Source organism: Osmia lignaria, chromosome 14 (genome assembly GCF_051020975.1).
Source record: "Osmia lignaria lignaria isolate PbOS001 chromosome 14, iyOsmLign1, whole genome shotgun sequence".
NCBI classification, from domain to species: domain Eukaryota; kingdom Metazoa; phylum Arthropoda; class Insecta; order Hymenoptera; family Megachilidae; genus Osmia; species Osmia lignaria.
In genome coordinates, this window is record NC_135045.1 from 4,405,338 (window position 1) to 4,425,418 (window position 20,081).

The following is a 20,081-nucleotide window of genomic DNA, read 5'->3' on the forward strand; positions in this document are numbered from 1 at the left end:
TCATAGAGTTTAATATTTCATTTTATTTAAATCGATATTGAAATTATGATGTTTAAATGAACAATTTCAACACAGATTTAATCAATGTTAATACAGATTTGAAAGATGAATAGATCCACAAACTAATAGTAGTCACGTGATACTTATCGACGTATCGCGTTGCCCGTGGACCGAAGAAATCGTCGAATATGAAGATGGCTGCTGCCACTGAAATATTAAATACTCTTACTGATAAAGCAATTTTCCGAAAGAAAATGTAGGATTTCCCGGTTTGCGACGCGTTTCAGGTAATAATTGATTAACATTTAGTGGGTATAGTGCATGTCCGCGTGGCAATGTCCGGTCTTGCTCGTAATAATCGTGGGCGGTTACAAAGAGTTATCGTAACTTCACTCTAACTTGACATTTTGACAGGAAGCAGACGTAAATATTGAACTGAGCGTTCGATGAAGAATAGTGTCACTGATTGAAAGTGTAAAAATTATCATGACGTATGCCCGAAAAATTGATTGTCGTGTTTAACGAATCGAGAAACGATGTCCCGACTTGTCTTACACAACAATGTGCCATTTTCACATGTTATACGTTCTCCGATATGTTAATATTTCAAATAACAGTACGATAAACATTTAAACCGATCATACAACTGCTTTTTTACATTTATATTTTGCAGTATTTCTTTTTTTAAGTTTCTATCAGCATATTTATCATTTATTGTAATAGTAACATCAGATTGATTATTTGATAATTTTTAATATTGTTGTTGTATCACAAGTTCATTTTTAGTTTTATACGTTTATTAACAATTTTTTCTTTTTTTTTTCTTTATTGAAAATTTGTTAGAACGCGATTATAATTATGATACGATATGATAAATTTTAATTTTATTTGTTTGTAATATCACAATTGATTTTAAATGGTTATACATTAAGTTATTATGAATTTGACAAGTTGTATTATATTTTTGTCATTTTACGAATGTTTTATGTATAATACAGAGAAGAATTCTCTAAATATACTTTTATAATGTTTTTTACATTTTTTTTGTTCTATTTTATTTATATCATTAAAGTATCATAAATGTAGATTTAATTTTATGAAATATAAAATGTAAAGATACTCATTTGTGTAATACCCATCATAACATGAATGAAGTAAGTTAAAATATACATTTCATTTAATAGAATTTTAGATTCTCTATGATAGTATTAATACATGTATTCATATGTTTCCAGCAAATATTAAGTATGAACATAATGCGTAAGTTAAGAGGGGGTACTAGTGTCGGAGGCATGGGTTCCAGCAGTACTGGCAGTTTAGATGACTGTACAGGAGGTACAAATCCTCAACATACCGCTTTGGGTCTTATGCACCTTAAAAAGCTTTTCTCTGAATACACCCATCCTCCACATCCCCTCTCAGATGCTGAACGGGACGATAAACTATACAATATGTTGCCATTATTTTGCAAAGTAAGTTTTTATTTTAAAGGAGCAGTGTTTAAACATTTGTTAAATACATGAATGAATTTTTAGGTATTTGGATCTAGTCCAGCAGGAGACATGAGTGAAAAATTCTGGGATATCTTGGCATTTACACAACAAGTATCTAGATTAATGGTCTTTGAAATTAGAAAAAGGGCAAGCAATAGGAGCACCGAAACTGCAAGTTGTGCTATTGTAAAATTTTTAGAAATTGAAAACAGTGAAGAATCAAGTAACGGTTGGATGTTATTATCTGCCCTAAATTTGCTCGCAGCAGGTGACACTTCTCTGATACAGGTATGTATTTCAATGAAATTTTATTATTTTAATTAGTATCGATATAACATTTGTATCCTTGTAGGCGATGACTACTGCTTCTGTTCCATCAACATTAGTTAAATGTTTGTATCTGTTTTTTGATTTACCCGAAATGATTGACGAGGAAGCCGATATTACAGACGCGAATAGCGATTTCACACCGAAACAGCGTAGAATACTTTTACAAAAAATATTCGTTCAGGTTGATAAAAATTCTCAATTATTTTAAATCTATTCTAAAGTTCTAATGAATCTATTATTTTGAAGTATATTTTAATTTACAGTTATTGGTGAGATTATGTAGTCATCCTTATCCAGCGGAAGAACTCGCCCGTAAAGATGATCTTACCTTACTGTTCTCAGCAATAACTTGTTGGTGTCCTCATTACAATGTAATATGGCGTAAAAGCGCAGCCGAAGTATTAATGACTTTATCACGACATGGACTTACTCAAAATGTAGTAAGCTATATTCATAGTAAGCATCATTCAAAATTTTTGTATATAATTAAAATATACACAAGATTCAGTGTGATATGATTTAATGTCATCTTCTTTTAATTATAGATAAAGGATGTATAGCATTATGTGTTGATAATATGCAACGTGTACCTGAACTGGCACCATTGGAAGTTGTAGAAATGTTTGTAACAGTATTCTGTTTTTTAAAAGACTCTAGCGAGGTGTCTCAAACACTCTTGGATGATTTTCGCGCTTGTCAAGGATATATCTTTCTATCAGAATTTTTACTAAAGTAATAATTCGGTTTTGAATGTCTACATTATCGTTTATTATTAGTTTTATAAATGTTTGTGTTTTATAGACATGCTCCATCACGATTAGAACAAGATAGCAGGGCAGAGGCGCAAGATGCCATTCGGAATTTAGTGCTCATGTTAGCGTCTTTAACAATGTGTGGTCATACTGAATTAAAGCCAAGCCAAGCTAGTATGGGATCCTTATTTCAAATGCTTGGTTTTACTTTACCTCAACCAAGTAACAGAGGTACTAACGTACAAGGATTGACGTATAATTTTATTTTATCCATAACCATTAATTATTTTAAATTTAAAATATTATAATTTTTCTAGGAGGAAGCGTTCGAAATATTCAAGCATTCCAAGTATTACAATCTGTTTTTGTAAAGTCGAATTCACCTCTTTTATGTTGTACAATTCTTGATGCAATATCTAGCGTATATCACAGTGACAATGCTAATTATTTTATACTCGAAGGACAAAACACGCTATCCCAATTTGCAGAAAAAATTCACCTGAAAAATCGAGAAATACAAGAGAAATTCTTTCAGCTATTGGAATTTATAGTATTTCAACTTAATTTCGTGCCTTGTAAGGAACTTATATCTTTATCTATATTACTCAAAACAAATAATTCCACTAGCTGCAGTATCTTATGCATGGAAACACTACTTAATATCCTCAGGTACTACACAGAATTTCTTACTAATCAATTGTTTACTAACACATCTCTTACTCGTTTTAATGAATCTTTTCAGGCATAATAATATCTTTAAGGATGTATACAGAGAAGTGGGTTTGTTAGAAGTCTTTGTTACATGTCTTCATCGTTATGCAACTTTGCTTAAAGATAAACAAGGTGCACATGATCAAGGATTAGGTATTATTATTTTTATATACAATATCTTTCATCAATAAATAGATTTATCATCAATAAATACATGATTCTTTTAGAGTATAAAATCTGCCCAGAAGATGAACGATTGGGTGCCTTAATAATGGAAGCCTTGACGACGTTATTAGCAGGCAATGTTCAAAATGCTAATGTTTTTAGAGAATGTGGTGGCGCACGGTGCGCGCATAATCTAGTACCCTACATGGATTGTCGATATCAAGCACTTGGTATTGTTAGAGAATTAATACTTAGCGCAGGGGGAGATGATGACATGGCTACACTACTAGGTGTCATGCATTCAGCACCTTCTAGTGCTTTGGTTTTAAAAACGCATATATTAAAAGTTTGTTTCTGACTGTTAATATTGTCTATTAAATTTCTGAGCATTGTTGAAAAAAAATATTCTTTTTAGTCTTTACTGGCTTGCCTGCGAGAATCTCACCGAACAAGAACTGTATTTCGAAAAGTCGGAGGGTTCGTGTACGTGATGTCGGTGTTAGTGTCTTTGGAGGGTCAATTAGGCATGCAGAGATCAGAAAATACTGAACCTTGTAACGATGTAATAAAGAGAACACCACAGGAAGAAGCCCAATTGTTAGTCCTTTTACATGTGGTGTTTCACACGATAAGTACAGCTATGAGATTTGAACCAGCAAATGCAAAATTCTTCCATCACGAGGTAAACATTTGAACATTATTATAAGTAATTATAAAATACCTTTTTAACTATGTAACTTTTTTTATAATAATTGTTATATAGATATGTCAATCAAGTTTGTGCGATACATTACGGTTACTCGGATGTTTCTCGACACAAACGAAACTTACTGAAATAGATCTAATACCAAATATAAATTATCACAATGTTCTGTCATCGCTATTTACTGGAAGTGTACTAGAACCTACATTTCCAGAAGTCATGCCAAAGACATTAGCGTATGCATGTTTATTACTAAGACTTCTATACGATGTTGCACTTGACTCCTTTGATAAGCCAAATTTGGCAGGATTAGGAATGAGATCACCAAGTCACAAACAAAACAGCGTTGAGGTGATTTTCAATTTACAACTTGTAATACGCAATTACTTTAACTATTAAACATATTAAATTAAACATATTCTAATCGTCTTTTAGCAACAAAAATCATTCGATTCTCCGGGTAGCGGAAAGAGAAGCATTATAAATTCTTTAAATTTAAGTCCTCCTACCCCTGAACCAATTGTTGTTCATCCCGGCATAGTCGTTGGAATGTTACACCTGCTTCCGTCAATCTCAGAACCATCAAATCGACAGATAGCTTTAGCTTTACAATTATACGTCGCTGAAATCATTAAAAGTCTGGTGCGTTCTGAGAGAAATCAGCAGATAATGTGTGATGCCGGAATGGCAGGTGAATTGTTATCTGTAGGCAGGATTGCCTTGCAAGATGAAACGCATCCCCTGCATCAACCGTTACAGTATATCATAGAAAGACTTGCAGCACAGTCTCTGGAACCGCGTGATTTAAGGTAAGTTGTAAAATGAATTTCCAAAAACGTTAACTATATACAATACGTACATATTTTTATTTTAGAGAATTTTTACGTTTGGGTGATCCATTGTGTTGCATTTCACTCGATGATATTGAACCAAATAAACATCGAGGAGGACCTGTACCGTTAACGCGTATTAAGACTTTAGTATCAATGACAACACCGAAAGATTTTCGTGCTCACGGCTCCTGTACTTTACCACCTTTCGTAGAACTCGATATGAGCGCAGAAGGATTTGCGTGTCTATATTTACCTAGCGTTGCACCGCAAAGTACAACTCCACCTACCGTTGTAGCCGCTGATAGTAGCGTACTTGGTGGAATTGGATCAGGTAAATTTTTAATTCTTGTTAATACAAAGATACTATTAACTTTATACTAATTGTACATTGTAAGAATAAAAAAATTTGAAATTTTTTAGGCGATAGATTATTTCCTCCGCAAACTGGTTTAACTTATAGTACGTGGATATGTGTTGATAAATTTAGCGATCCTAGAACCGACCCTCACTGTGTACGATTATTGACGTTAGTACGTACTCCACAATCACCGAAAGATTTAATTTGTTTGACCGCAGTCCTTAGCGCAAGGGACAAAGCTATTATCGTATCTACACTGGAAACACCAATGCCACAAAGTAAGTGTTAAATAAAATACAGAGCATTTGAAATTTCTATTTATAAGATGTGTTATGTTATTTAGACGTTGGTGAATGGGAACCAGAAGGATCCGGTGAATGTGGTGCAAGGGTCTGGTGTCCTGATTTACTTCACGAGGGACAATGGCATCATATAGCCATCGTACTAAATCGTGCTGTCTTGAAGAATTCAAGTTTCTCATTATATTTGGATGGCCAACATATTCATAGCCAAAAGCTTCATTATATTACGCAAGTTCCTGGAGGAGGCGCAGCAAATTTGACAGTGGCATCTCCAGTGTACGGGTATATAGGTACACCACCTTGTTGGCGGCGATATTCAAGGCTTACTTGGAAACAAGGGCCATGCCATTTAGTGGAAGAAGTGTTTAACTCGCAAAGCATAGCGACGTTATTTAAATTAGGTCCACATTATATGGGTAGTCTACAAGCTCCACAACTATCAGGTACTCGCACATTATATAAAATCTATTTGATTGTCATCGCGAATGTCATTTATATGTAACCTTATTATTTTTCTTACAGTACAAGAACCTTTAATGTCACTTGTTGCAGAAGAAAAAGTTGTGTTTGGATTAAATGCCAAAGCAATGTCTCAATTAACATTAGCTAAAATTAGGAAAGTTTATAGTCGGGCTGATAATAAATCGATTGCTAAACAAGTACACATCATTTTCTCTACATTTTATGTAAAACTTTTCGTACGTTGTTAATTGATTTGTATTCAACAGCTTGGTATGTCATCACATGAAAATGCCACGCCTATCAGAGTTCTTCACAATTCAGCAGGACACCTTAGTGGACCAGCAAGAGCATTAGGAGGTGTAGTTGTTGGCTATCTTGGTGTTCGAGTCTTTAGTCCTCGACCTGTAGCTACGATGATTGATAACGTAGGAGGATGTTCAGTGTTATTAGGTAAATCTTCGAAAACAGTTCACTTCTAAATACTATATTAATCTTCATAAGTGTGACTCTTAAGACACGGTCTACTTTGCTTTGTAGGTTTGATAGCTATGGCCCAAGATGTAGAATCCTTATATGCCGCTGTTAAGGCGTTAGTTTGTGTTGTCAGATCCAATCAAACGGCCCAACAAGAAATGGATCGACGAAGAGGATATCAGACATTAGCTATGTTATTAAGAAGGAAATGTCCTCTTCTAAATAGTCATATTTTACACCTCACGTTTAGTCTTGTTGGTACAGTTGATAGTGGTAGGGAAACTAGTGCAATACCTAATGTTATGGCATTTCAAGATCTCTTATGTGATTTGCAAGTACGATTCCTCTTCATTATTGATAAGTGATATTTCACTTTGGGGATAAATATCACCAAGTATTTATTCGTTTTTAGGTTTGGCACGAAGCACCGGGAGAACTTCTAAGATCACTTTTAGAGCACTTGTACGAATTGATAGCAGAGTCAAGTGAAAAACGAACAAACTTACGTTTAATGAGAGATCTGCAATTAGTTCATAAATTGCTGCATATCTTGAGTGATGTAAAACAAAGTACTACGCGACAAATTTTGCTTGCGTTGCTTAGCATTCTATTGAGTCAACCTAGACAGGCTGACTTACTTTGGTAATTTGTTGTACTTGTACGCATTATTTTGCAGTTATTTAGCAATGCTAATATGTTATTCTTCACAGGTTTGGACAATTTATTGTAGCTACGTTACCTCAGAGTTCAGAGAAACATTTAATTCTTCGCGAAAGCGAAGGGAATAAAGAAGGTGAAGGAGAACATATACTTTTAAGAAATCGTTGCTTGCAACTTCTGCATTCTTTATTATTCAATGGCTCCAAAGTGAATGTAAAGTAAGTGAATTATATTAACTTGAGGGGAAATTTTAATTCGTTGTCATTTAAATTTAATTACGTTTTCAGTATGTGTGAAGAATTAGCTAAAGTGTTAGGTTTAGATTGGATATTATTGTTTCTTCAATCTGGCCTGCATAGTACTACAGTAATATGGGGACTACGAATTTTGGTGGCTGTTTCTTCTGTACAACCGATATTACAGAAATTTAAAGAGGGGACTAGTAACGGCGGATGGTTACGCCATACAGATCACAATAAAATGGCATTAGCGCTTGGTACATGCATAAAACATTAAATCTTAATAAATAAACCGGAGATTAAGTATATTTTACAATTTTTTTTTTAGGTTGCCATCAACAAATGTCAGGTGGTGAAAGTAAACCATCCGGACTTCATGTACCAGGATTTCAACATTTGGGGTGGTTGTTACCACAACATGTAGATCTGGTACCAGAATTGTATTTTCTCTTTATTGCACTAATGATGGGACAACCTGTCAAATTATTGCCTACCGATTCGAAGGTCATTTTAAAAGTTCAGTATATTATATAAATACTTTCATGTTGTATTTGATTCAACAAATATTTGAATTAAACATAAATGTAACGTGATTTTATGTTTTATTGTAACAGCTTGATTTAGATAACGTGTGGAACTTCTTGTTCGGCGTTCCAGCAAATCATACGCTATCATCTTTCGCGAGTAGAATTAATCTTTGCCCCGAGGCCGTGGTTACTCTGTTAGCGATGGTACGAACGATGCTGAATAATTATTCGATCAAGTAAGTTTTACTGTTTAGTGCAAAAAATACTTTAAGAAAGATTTTTGTATGTAACCATTATTTAACAGCCCTGAATCTCTACCTGAATGGTTAACTGATTATCCAGTGACAATAATACAGTTCCTGTTCTTCCTTTATCATAATTTCACCGACTTCATGCAAGTGTTCATGTCTGCAGAAGTATTGGGTGCACTAGCTGGTGCTTTATTTCCAAAACCCGCAAATTCTAGCCAAGATAGTAGCGGAGCTAGTACTCCAGCAGATGAGGTGAAACTCATGAGAAATATTTTTTCAACAGAGCATTTATACAATTTGTTATCAATGAAATTTTATTGTTTTAGCAAGAACCAGTGTTAGTAAGATCTCCATCAAAGGATGTTGGTTTAACAACTCATCCAGCAAAAAAATTTGTTATGGACTTTTTACGAGTTATTGTCGTGGATTCTCTTTCTTTACCAGTCACCGCGAAATCTCCACCAGCTATTGATTTGGTTCTGGAAGCATGGCCAGAATATGCTTCTACAGGGCAGCAGACACGTTATCAAACAGAAGTTTTATCGATTCTAATGGAACATTTATTAGCCGCGGATGTTCTAATCGGAGAACAAGCAGCTTTACCTGTTGTCCCTGGTGGATCAGTGAATAATATAACCAATAACGTATGTTACGTTGCGGCAAGAATAATAGATAAATTGTGGCAAGGTAAATTTTGAAATGTTATTAATTTTTCGCCTTTTTATAGCCAATTTAATATTTAATGTAATATAACACGTAGGTGCTCTAACAAAAGATCCGCACGAAGTGTTTGACTTTATCGTGAAATTGATTGGACAAGCGAAAAGACGACCTGGTGTCGTTAGCATGGAAGGTCTTCATCATTGTTTGAATAGAACAATTTTATTTTTGCTCTCACGACCCACAGATTCAATAGCCGATCAAATGGCGGTATTAGAAGCATTGCATAAGCTTACCACTCATAGGTGACATTAATGTTCATTAAATCTTGAAAAATTATCAAAGAATTTATCGAGATATTCTGTATTATATGTTGTGAATAACTTTATCTTTATAGATTATTAATTTTTGGCGCTGGCAATCATGAATTGGAATTTATTGGCTGCTTAACGTACTGTCTGTTACAATTAACAGCTGATATAAAAGTTATGCTGGATACTAATACGAAAACCACGTGGCACGTTAATCCACAAGTCGAGGCAAGCGATGATAGACTGACGTCTCATCAAGGTCATAATTTAATGGCTGTAGCTGCAACCAGAGTTTGGGAAGAATTATACGTATGCAAAAAGCCCGCAATAGAAGAAGTTTTTAAAATTACCCTTCCAGCACCTATAGGTAATGAGCGAGCCCCTGAATTATGCGTAGCGAGAGATCAAGTACACGAAGCTGCAACCAGGCTTTGGTTGAATTATGTCGTCATGGAAAGAAAAGCTTCGTACAGAGTTCCTTGGGAACTTCATAATCAAATACAGTCGGTGAGCATTCAATTAAAATTCTCCGCATGAATTTAGAACAGAAGCTGTGAAGACGTGTATTTATGTTGCAGAAAATTCAAAAGGTAACAGGTGGTTTAACAAGACTAGCGAGTCGAACAAAAGTTCGGAAAGAAGAATCTGTACGCGTTAGATTAAGATTACATCAGAATACTGTAGCACAGTGGACGGAACAACATATTGCATTGGTTCGTGAACTTGCTGCAGCGAAACGATTACAATATATACAAACTAATCAACATACTCAACGATATGTATATCAAGTAAGAATTACATTTAGGAAAAATGATAGAAGTAACGCGTACCAACAACTATGTTACTAATAAAATATGATGTAGGAATGGTTACAAACTGAAACTGAATTAACAAGAGAACGCGGTCTTTGGGGACCACCAACACCCACTAGGCTTGATAAATGGATGTTAGACATGACTGAAGGTCCATGTAGAATGAGGAAAAAGATGATGAAAAACGAACTCTTCTACATACATTATCCGTATCGACCCGAGTTAGAGCATCCTGATAATGTAAGTTGCTTTCTTTATTGAACAATTAGATTAATAAACAAAATGTTATTCATTTCAATTTGCTGTAGAAACAATTGAAGTACAAAGTTGCAACAAGCACTGACAGTAAGGAGTATTATTTAAAACAACTCGGTAACTCGTCTGGCATGTTCGAAAGAGAGCGTGATCCTGTTATCGATGATACCCCGTTGAATGTCAATGAAACATCTACGGAAAGTGAACCTCCTATGGTTCCATGTACATTAGAACGTCACGCCAGTGAACCGGACGAGGCACCAGAGGATATCGAGCAAGAAGAAGAAAATAATCAGACTGTTCCAGACAATCAAACTTTGATACGACTGTTGGAGGAGCACGAGAAGGTTGATATTCTTTGATACGACTATTAAAAGAGTGCTATAATAGGACTCTTTTATTTTCTCTATATTTTCAGATAAGTCACATGTTCAGGTGTGCCAGAATTCAAGGTTTAGACACAACTGAGGGTTTACTGTTATTTGGAAAAGAACATTTCTACGTAGTCGACGGATTTACATTGTTGAAATCCAGAGAAATAAGAGACATCGAAAGTTTACCCGATGCTTATGAACCAATTTTACCATCACCGGGTTCTCCTAGAAGATCCAGAGCTATGAGACAGTGCTCTAAATTCAATTATGAAGATATCAGGTTATAAATCTTTGTGCAGGGTATAATAACATTACTGAAATTTCAGTAGAATTAAATGTATTTTTTCGTTATAGAGAAGTGCATAAAAGAAGATACCTGTTACAACCAATGGCGTTAGAAGTATTTAGCGGAGATGGTAGAAATTATTTGTTAGCATTTCCACGTAAAGTAAGAAATAAAGTGTATCAAAGATTTATGACATTTGCAACGGCAATCGCTGACAGTGCACAGCAATCTGTTGCTGGCCAGAAAAGAACAGCAAACGTGGAGCAAGCTACTGGCCTGCTTTCGAATCTAATCGGTGAAACCTCAGTCACTCAACGATGGGTGGTCAGTATTTTAAATGATTTTAATTTTACATGTTCACATTGGAATTATTATCGAGGACGCTGTTTTGTTTCAGAGGGGCGAGATTTCAAACTTTCAGTATTTAATGCATCTTAATACTTTAGCCGGTCGCAGCTATAACGATTTAATGCAATATCCGATATTCCCGTGGATCTTGGCTGACTATGATAGTGAAGAACTGGATCTCACTGATCCAGATACGTTCAGAGATTTCAGTAAACCTATGGGTGCACAGAGTCCAGAACGATTATTACAGTTCAAGAAAAGGTATGTGAAATTCACTGTGCTACAGTGAAAATGATAAAAGAAATATTTTAAATATTAATTGAATTTAGATACAAAGAATGGGATGACCCACATGGAGAAACGCCTCCTTATCATTATGGAACTCATTATTCCTCTGCAATGATAGTATGTTCCTATTTGGTGAGGATGGAACCGTTTACGCAACATTTTCTTCGGTTACAGGTTCGTAAAAACGGATCACGCAATAATTGAAGATATCGATTATAATGTTAATTCCTAAATTATTGTTTAGGGTGGACATTTTGATCTGGCCGATAGGATGTTTAATAGTATAAAGGAAGCGTGGCTTTCTGCATCTAAACACAATATGGCTGATGTTAAAGAACTTATACCAGAATTTTTTTATCTTCCAGAGTTTCTTGTAAATTCAAATCACTTTGATTTAGGTAAATATTATTTAATTTATTAAGTACTTACATATATTTAATTCTATATTGTATTTTTAGGCTCTAAACAAAGCGGTGTACAATTGGGAGATATTGTACTTCCACCCTGGGCAAAGCAGGATCCTCGAGAATTTATACGCGTACATCGCCTTGCTTTAGAATGCGATTATGTGTCGCAACATCTTCATCAATGGATTGACTTAATATTTGGTTGCAAACAGAACGGACCTGCTGCAGTTGAAGCAGTCAATGTATTTCATCATTTATTCTACGAGGGCAATGTGGATATTTATAAGTAAGCTTAGTTACAGATGACTATTTTATAATAACACTTCAGTGGTTTAATTTTTATGATTTTAACTATGATCTCTTAGTATTGATGACCCTTTGAAAAAGAATGCTACTATTGGGTTCATTAATAATTTCGGTCAGATACCAAAACAATTATTTAAGAAACCACATCCAGCTAAAAAAATGACTCAAAGAACCAGTGTTATCGACCCGGGGCCCATCACTCCTGGTTTAAGTATCACTACATCCGACAAATTGTTCTTCCATAATCTTGATAACTTGAAACCCTCGCTTCAACCTATTAAAGGTTTGCTGTGTTTTTATGCATTTATTCAATCCTTATATTTTAATACAACTGACTAATTTATTTTACTTTAGAACTGAAAGGTCCTGTTGGACAAATACTTCATATTGACAAAGCAGTATTAGCTGTCGAACAAAACAAAACGCTTATTCCTCCGGCATACAACAAGTATGTTGCATGGGGTTTTGCAGATCATTCGCTCAGAATAGGAAACTATGACAGCGATAAAGCAATATTTGTCTGTGAAGCTATGATACAAAGTAGCGGAGAAATAGTAGCTTGCGTTTGTCCGTCTTCCAAATCAATAGTAACTGCTGGAACAAGCTCGGTAAGTTATTTCATTAATTTCATTTTTATTGACTGCTTTCTTTAAGACACAATTAATTTTTCCAGGTTGTCACCGTTTGGGAATACACAAAGAGGCAACTTTCCATTAAACAATGTTTGTACGGTCATACCGATGCTGTGACATGTTTATCATCGAGTCCTGCGTACAATGTGATTGTATCAGGATCTCGAGATGGCACAGCAATCATATGGGATTTGTCTCGATGCTTGTTTGTCCGTCAGCTTCGAGGGCATGCAGGACCAGTGGCAGCAGTAGCCATAAACGAATTAACAGTACGTTTGATTAAATAGAAGAAAAATGTAAGTTCGTAGAATATTTAAATTTGATGTAATTTCATCAGGGAGACATAGCAACGTGTGCAGCTACATGGCTACACGTATGGAGCATCAATGGCGAAGAATTGGCAAGTGTCAATACGTGTGTCGGTCGTGCAGATAGAATGCAGCAAATTTTATGCGTTGCTTTTAGTCAAACCCACGAATGGGATTCGCAGAATGTTATTATGACAGGATCCACGGACGGTGTAGCTCGTGTAAGAACAATATTGTTCATTTAACGAATATGTAAAACTTAAGGAAACAAGCGTGAAATAATTGTAAAATATTTTATAGATGTGGTCGATGGATTATGTACAAGTGCCTGCAGAAGAAGAGAAACCAGAGGAAGTTTCTGTTACCAAAGAGAAAAATACCAAGATAAATACAAACGAAGATCAAAGTGAAGATACAAAGAAACGAGTGCATGAATTAGTTAAACAAATGAGTATTTCTGCCGAAGGTTCAAGTATGCTCGCGAAAAGCGGCTCTGAAAGTAGTCTTTCGGAAGCGGAAAATTCGAAGGAAGCGTCAAGATTGCACGAAGAGAAAGAAGAATGCTCGGATAACGAATCGAGCAACGGTTCCAGTAACAAACCCTCGCCACAGAATAATAACACGCCTACGGTTGTACTTCGAAGGAAAAGTCGTGGAAACCCAATGTTTCGAAAAAGCGAAGGTGGTGGACGTGCGGATAGCGAGGGTACACAAACAAGGTACCATAACTGATTATATAAAGTCTTCTCCACTTTCCCTTTGCTAACAATAATGAAATTATTTTATAGTGAGATATCCAGCAATGCTGGAGATTCCGAAGGAGCTCTGCGAGCTAGTAAAAGTGATACTAGTTTAACCGACAGCTTCGTTATGGTTACTGAAGCTGATACGAAACCTAAAAAAATTAATCCACAGAATATTTTAAGGGATGGTTTTAAGTGGCAACGGCAATTAGTGTTTAGAAGCAAATTAACAATGCACACTGCATATGATCGCAAAGATAATGCAGAACCAGCATCTATAACGGCCCTCGCGGTGTCAAGGTAGAATTTTTTGTGACTGTACCAAGTGGGTATGACGTTTCAAAATCTGAACACGAAATAATATAAAATTAATCAAATTGCAGGGATCATAGGACAGTATATGTGGGAGACACAAGAGGAAGAGTTTTTTCGTGGAGCGTATGCGAACAACCAGGGCGCACAGTGGCTGACCACTGGTTGAAAGATGAAGGAGCAGATTGTTGTGTTGGTTGCGGTGTTAGATTTAATCTTTATGAAAGGAGACACCACTGTCGCAATTGTGGACAAGTGTTCTGTTCAAAGTAAGCGATACCATAATGATCACATTAAATTTCATACTGCTTTGTCATTTATATTTTTTATACTTTCATGTACAGATGCAGCCGATTCGAATCGAAAATATCGAGGCTTGGAATTTTCAAACCTGTTAGAGTTTGTCAAGGTTGTTATTCGTCATTGCGCTCTCAGCATTCTGTCGAGAGTAGCACTTAAATGTAGCAGTTTGTCGTACGGTTTCATGTAAGTTATCGGTTCTAGAAGAGGTACAGCGAGAATGTACATAATCACGAGTACCTCTTTATGTCTCTGTTTCGAATCTTTGTGCAAGAGAAACGAAATCGTGCCCTACAATTTTATTTGTTCGTATCTTGTGTTGCGCGATACTCTTGCATTTCTATGAGAAAGGCAGGAAAACTGATCGCTGCATTTCAATTTTTCCATAGAGTTGAAATCAACTAAAATTCTTTCAGTCTTTTTTTCTTTTAAATTGAATATAAACGTTTACCCTTACAATACATTCCTGTCGAACTTAACGTTGCATATGTATACTTTTTACTATTCTAATAATCTAGGATGTTTCCTAGCGAGAGTCGGCCTGGTTTAATTCATCGACAGATTTGTATTGGAAGGATGTTAAAAATCAGTATCTAAAAATTGACGTGACAATGAAAGTCTACGAAGCACACATTGCAAAACACAAACATGTTCTTAGTTTTGGATTTCAATCATTTCTGATACTTTTCTATATCGTGTGTGTTTGTACTTTATACTTGTCGATGAACAACGTGTACAGTCACAATTTTATGTTATACATATATTTAATTTATATGCTGCGATTACTTTTTTTTTTTTTTAAATGAAATCATGTATAATATGGATATTTATGTGCATGATCTGTGATCTTCTTTTTTCCTATTTTTATTTAATGAATTTATGATGAATAAATTTCGAACGTTATTATTAATAGTTACATAAAATACTATATACTATTTATGCGATTGATTTCCCTGTCACAAAGCTTACATCGTTTCTTGTACTTGGCTGTATTAAATAATTATTTAAAATTATTAGTAGAAAAATGATACCAGATGTCAATATTGTTAATGGAAAAATATAAGATTTAATATCCCTCAAATTTACCAAAAATTATAGCTACACCGAGTATTATTCATACTGCTTTCTTCTGTTCTATATTTTGTCTGTAATTACTAATTACTATTTAATGAAATATTAATTTATTTGTTTCTTTATAATGCGGTAATAATACCCGGTGTAATCTATTATAAGAATTGTCAATGATATATAATTTATTATTGTACCCATGAAAAGCAGGTCTTTTATTTTTCCATTGCATAGAATTGAAATATTTATAGTCTTGAAATCCAAGAATATATGTGTTATGATCTAAAGAAAAAGAAAAAAAGAGATATGCAATTGCAATGCACCCTTTGTGACCGCTGCCTCTACAGGTATATACATATATATATAAATATATATAATAACTCATAACTTTATAATAGACAATACCATAATTATGTAAAAGTGTTATTAACTGTAAGATGGTTAAATGAAACCATAGACTCTAAAACCAGCAGTAATGTTATAAGCAATGTCATAAATGTGGAATACGCTCGTTTGTTCACAAATTATATATCGTGATCGTATCTGTAAAATTGATAGTAACACAACCGAGGTAAATTAAAAACGTGTTCTTGGATAAGCGTTTTATAGAATTTTGAAATGGTATAGAATTGTGAAAACAACATATTTCCGGAGAAAAAAAATTAAGTTTATCTAAAGGCTAGCAAGAGAATCCATGAACAGGCGGGGTATACAAGAATTTGTATAAATAAGACAACCGCAATATTTAAAAAAGAAAAGTGTTGTCTTCTTGTATGAATAACGAATTCTACCATTTGTATTCTATCGACGATACACTTCCATTTTTCTAAAGGCACAAATTTTATAAGGAACAAGAATAAGAGATAGCGCGACGATTAAATATTGAGAATGAAGGAGGACACAACTTAAATATGTCAAATATTGTTTCAACATGATACGATAGAGTACTATCATGACTAGTCAAATATAATACAAGCACAATGTTAATGAGCATTCTTTGAAAAAGGATGCATTTGGTACGAGGGTCAGAAATAGATGCTGGAAACAATGTGCATGAGCTTTAACACTTGAAACTCTTAATTATGCAATCACATAAAAAGAGTTATCACGTATCTTATGCAAATAATATCTGTGTGTCATTATTAAATGCCAGTTCTAATAAAACATTGCCATTTATCTTTACTTTTGTACTCCTACTTATATATACACGAAACAAAACTTATACTTATTTCTTCAATGGAATTGGAAAGGCTTGCAATTAATTCTAATCAACACTGTAGATGCTACTTTCGAAAAGTATTTTTCATTGTTACTTATTTTTCCAAGACAAAGTGATATGCAAACATGTTTTCAAAAACTTTAGGATGAATCTAACTGTAAAAGAATATATTATTTTGTTAAGAAGAAGTTACACGGCAGATAATTACGTATAAATAGAAGAAAGTGATCATTTTATTGTATAGAGTAATAAGTATGATTTCTAGTCGTGTTCATATTGGATATTTTTTGTTTTCATTGATTCTGAACAATTTTATTTTATAATTTCAAGCAGTATTATTTGTAATCGTATTACGATGCGTTGGTGTCTGTATACCACATGTATTATAAAATAGATCTTTACATACAATGCATTGTGTATTTTATTACAAAATATTTAAGCGATAGTTTATTTTAAAATGTATATTAAATTGTGTCGTTATCACGGTATACAAGATCTAAAGAAAAAGATGGACTACATTTATATAATGTGTGTTTATATACTATGATTCATACTATATAAAAACAAAACTAACTTCATTCTTGGCACTACTGTCATTTTTCTCATGTGTGTATGTACAATAATTTTATTTTTTACGGCTGCAACTGTGCTCGGTTTTTTTCGATACCATCAGCATTTTATGGAAGAACATGCTACTTCAATGGATAACTAATTATAATAATTATGTAACTTCCCAAGAGACTGTCAGAAGACATCATTTCGTTACGATACACCAGATTATATTTTCTTAAGCATTAGAAGAAAAAATCAGCAGTTTTTAATTTTGCGACATCACAATATCAGTATATGTGTAACTCCAATAGATCCGTAAAATATGTATACATTTATATAATTTGTCCCCAAATTGTACATACATAGAAGTGTAAAAAAAAATATTAAAGAATGTTAGTTATATAGAGATGTATAATAAGTAAGACTTAGAAAACAATACACGAAATATTCTAATAATCAGTGTTGAATACGGGTACGTATGCGTTTTGAACGTGTGTGGTTCTGTGTACATGTGCGTTATCTTTTCGATTCGCACATAAGAATTACATACATGTATAAATACCAATCATTATATACGTATATACTGTATGTAGGTAGTTCTATTGTACTGTTAGCTAGTATTTGAGAAATATTGTATAGTAGATTCTGATGATATAATTATATTGAATGGGCCAAAGTTGTAACTAATTTATTTTATTATTAATCCCGTCTAATTAGCCATCAATTTAGTAAAAATTGTTATTCATCATCAATGATATTGAAAACGATCGAAACACTCGATATTAGTGACTCCGACCTTTACAACAGAATTCGTGCTTTTTAATTCTAAGTGGATGGAATTTTCTTTTGCACTTTGCACACGGTACGAGCTGGGACTGATATTCCTCCCAATCTACTTGAGGTTGGCTGAATTCTGGTGTAACAAAACTCACATCGATTATTTTCTTAACAAATTAAACTATTAAAGATTATGAACACACTGTGATTTACCTTCAGGAAGCTGGCGATTTTCATCTATTACGGTACCACACAACGACATTGATATATCAGAATTATCACGAGACACTGATGATCCGTGAATGGGTGTTCTAGATAATTCATGTTTAGGTTTCATCGGATTAACATCATCATTAATGTTCTAAATGTAAAAAATAACAAAACTTGTCAGTACATATTCAAGTAAATTATTCGAAATTTGATTTAAATGAATTTAGAACCTCGTTTCTAATAGGGGTCGGATTTACATCTAAAGTTCCTTTTTGTTGAAACGATTTAGAACTGTTATTAATTCCACCTTGTGGGACTTCTTTCTCGGAAATAGAATTATCATCTATAATTTTTTTAAATTGAATGATTATTAGTACGATTATTTAAATTTTAAATCTTTAATTTAATTTCTCACCGTTTGAATCTGAATCGCTAATAATATTGTTTCCTTTTGGTTTATTGACCGAGACTTGCTTTGATCCTTTCTGAGCATGCCTTAATGATACCATACCATTGGCTATGTTCTTCATATAATTATTTGTTCGTTTATCTATTTCTTTAATTTTCTTATTTATTTTAGTATCTGTTTCATTATATCTCTCCATTACTTGTTTTTCCGTTTTCTTACTATTCTGTCTTTCCTCTTTTTTACTAGAAGTACTTTCGATGTTTTCCACTTGTTTGGTACTATGTGATTTAGGGCTGATTTTTTTGGATTTGCTTCTTGTTGCAAGTATATTTTTCTGGTCTTTTTTATCATGTTCTTTTGATTCCTTACTATTTTTACTACTTTTACTGATTACTATTTTTGCTTCCTTCTTTTCTTTCTCTTCTTCTTTATCTGATGCAAAAGTTAACTGTTTAGGACTCCCAAAATATAAAGATGAAGTTCTTAATTGTTCCACATTAAGATTTATATCATCTTTTATAACATCTGGACTAAATATACTCTTGGATACTGTTGCATACTCTTGCATTTCCAAATTTTCTTTGTTTTGTTCCATATTTTTTTGTACCTATTAAGTTGATTTCCAATTTACATATTATATAATTTGTGTACCGATTTAAGTATTAAAACAGAGGAACTACTTACCTGATTTTTACAGGCATCATTATTACATTTACATAATTGTCCACATAAAATGTGCTTTTTTACGCACCCACATATTTTAGAGATACATGTACCTTTACAGGTACAACCTCGCATTGGTATTTTATTCTTCTCATTTGTAGTTGAAGTATCTAACTTCTTTCGTAATGATCTTGGATGTTTTGGAGTTTGATCAACTCCATCAGTTGGAGTTGTAGGTGTTGTAGGTTTCAAACTATTTCGTGGTTCCTCAATAATATATTTCCTCAAATGCTCATTTTCAATCGTCAGTAGCTTGACTTGTTCCTGCAAGGAAGCTATTTCTAACATATTATTCGTATCACTTGTTTGTGTTCCTGCATTTTTCTTTTGCCTGAAAGAAATAGATAATCCTATTAATTGTAAGTTCCTGTTTAAATTTTGTTTAAGGTAGAGACAAAAGAAATATTAAATTTTATAGGTTCAAACTTGAATTTAACCCCTACATGATAAAAGAGCAAAAAATATATTCATACTCTCATACTGAAATCACATTTAGAAATGTAAAATGTAATCATGAATGA

General features: G+C 33.8%; 2 protein-coding genes across 7 annotated transcripts in view; one reads left to right on the forward strand and one right to left on the reverse strand.

The window, feature by feature from the left end:
* Positions 1 to 150: 150 nt before the first annotated feature.
* On the forward strand, positions 151 to 15,400 carry bchs (WD repeat and FYVE domain containing 3 bchs). 3 transcript variants are annotated; one of them, XM_034330963.2, is made up of 45 exons: positions 151 to 287; positions 1,236 to 1,472; positions 1,536 to 1,781; positions 1,846 to 2,004; positions 2,087 to 2,279; positions 2,369 to 2,555; positions 2,625 to 2,806; positions 2,893 to 3,244; positions 3,318 to 3,439; positions 3,514 to 3,797; positions 3,867 to 4,133; positions 4,215 to 4,505; positions 4,590 to 4,963; positions 5,029 to 5,318; positions 5,408 to 5,623; positions 5,671 to 6,090; positions 6,170 to 6,306; positions 6,376 to 6,559; positions 6,647 to 6,918; positions 6,996 to 7,225; positions 7,294 to 7,461; positions 7,531 to 7,739; positions 7,811 to 7,998; positions 8,097 to 8,245; positions 8,314 to 8,512; positions 8,587 to 8,947; positions 9,021 to 9,225; positions 9,318 to 9,738; positions 9,810 to 10,019; positions 10,095 to 10,283; positions 10,352 to 10,645; positions 10,717 to 10,952; positions 11,027 to 11,282; positions 11,356 to 11,567; positions 11,636 to 11,768; positions 11,839 to 11,992; positions 12,053 to 12,287; positions 12,367 to 12,590; positions 12,662 to 12,915; positions 12,981 to 13,208; positions 13,277 to 13,468; positions 13,548 to 13,966; positions 14,036 to 14,290; positions 14,374 to 14,571; positions 14,647 to 15,400. In XM_034330963.2, exons 2-45 carry the CDS (start codon positions 1,248 to 1,250, stop codon positions 14,759 to 14,761), a joined length of 10,335 nt encoding a protein of 3,444 aa, XP_034186854.1. In that variant the 5' UTR covers positions 151 to 287; positions 1,236 to 1,247; the 3' UTR covers positions 14,762 to 15,400. The 3 variants fall into 3 exon arrangements, with proteins under 3 accessions (XP_034186854.1, XP_034186851.1, XP_034186852.1); XM_034330960.2 differs by lacking the exon at positions 151 to 287 and adding an exon at positions 997 to 1,154; XM_034330961.2 differs by lacking the exon at positions 151 to 287 and adding an exon at positions 997 to 1,154 and having other exon boundaries at positions 5,689 to 6,090.
* A 50-nt stretch (positions 15,401 to 15,450) lies between these two features.
* LOC117607360 (uncharacterized) overlaps positions 15,451 to 20,081 on the reverse strand; it is a 36,567-nt gene continuing 31,936 nt past the window's right edge. For all 4 annotated transcript variants that reach the window (XM_076692207.1, XM_034330972.2, XM_034330970.2 and 1 more), the window contains 5 exons: positions 19,522 to 19,891; positions 18,844 to 19,444; positions 18,659 to 18,771; positions 18,432 to 18,579; positions 15,451 to 18,354 (listed from right to left, as the gene is read on the reverse strand). In XM_076692207.1, coding sequence (XP_076548322.1) covers positions 18,224 to 18,354; positions 18,432 to 18,579; positions 18,659 to 18,771; positions 18,844 to 19,444; positions 19,522 to 19,848 — 1,320 coding nt within the window. In that variant the 5' untranslated portion in view covers positions 19,849 to 19,891 and the 3' untranslated portion in view covers positions 15,451 to 18,223. The remainder of the gene's footprint in view (positions 18,355 to 18,431; positions 18,580 to 18,658; positions 18,772 to 18,843; positions 19,445 to 19,521; positions 19,892 to 20,081) is intronic.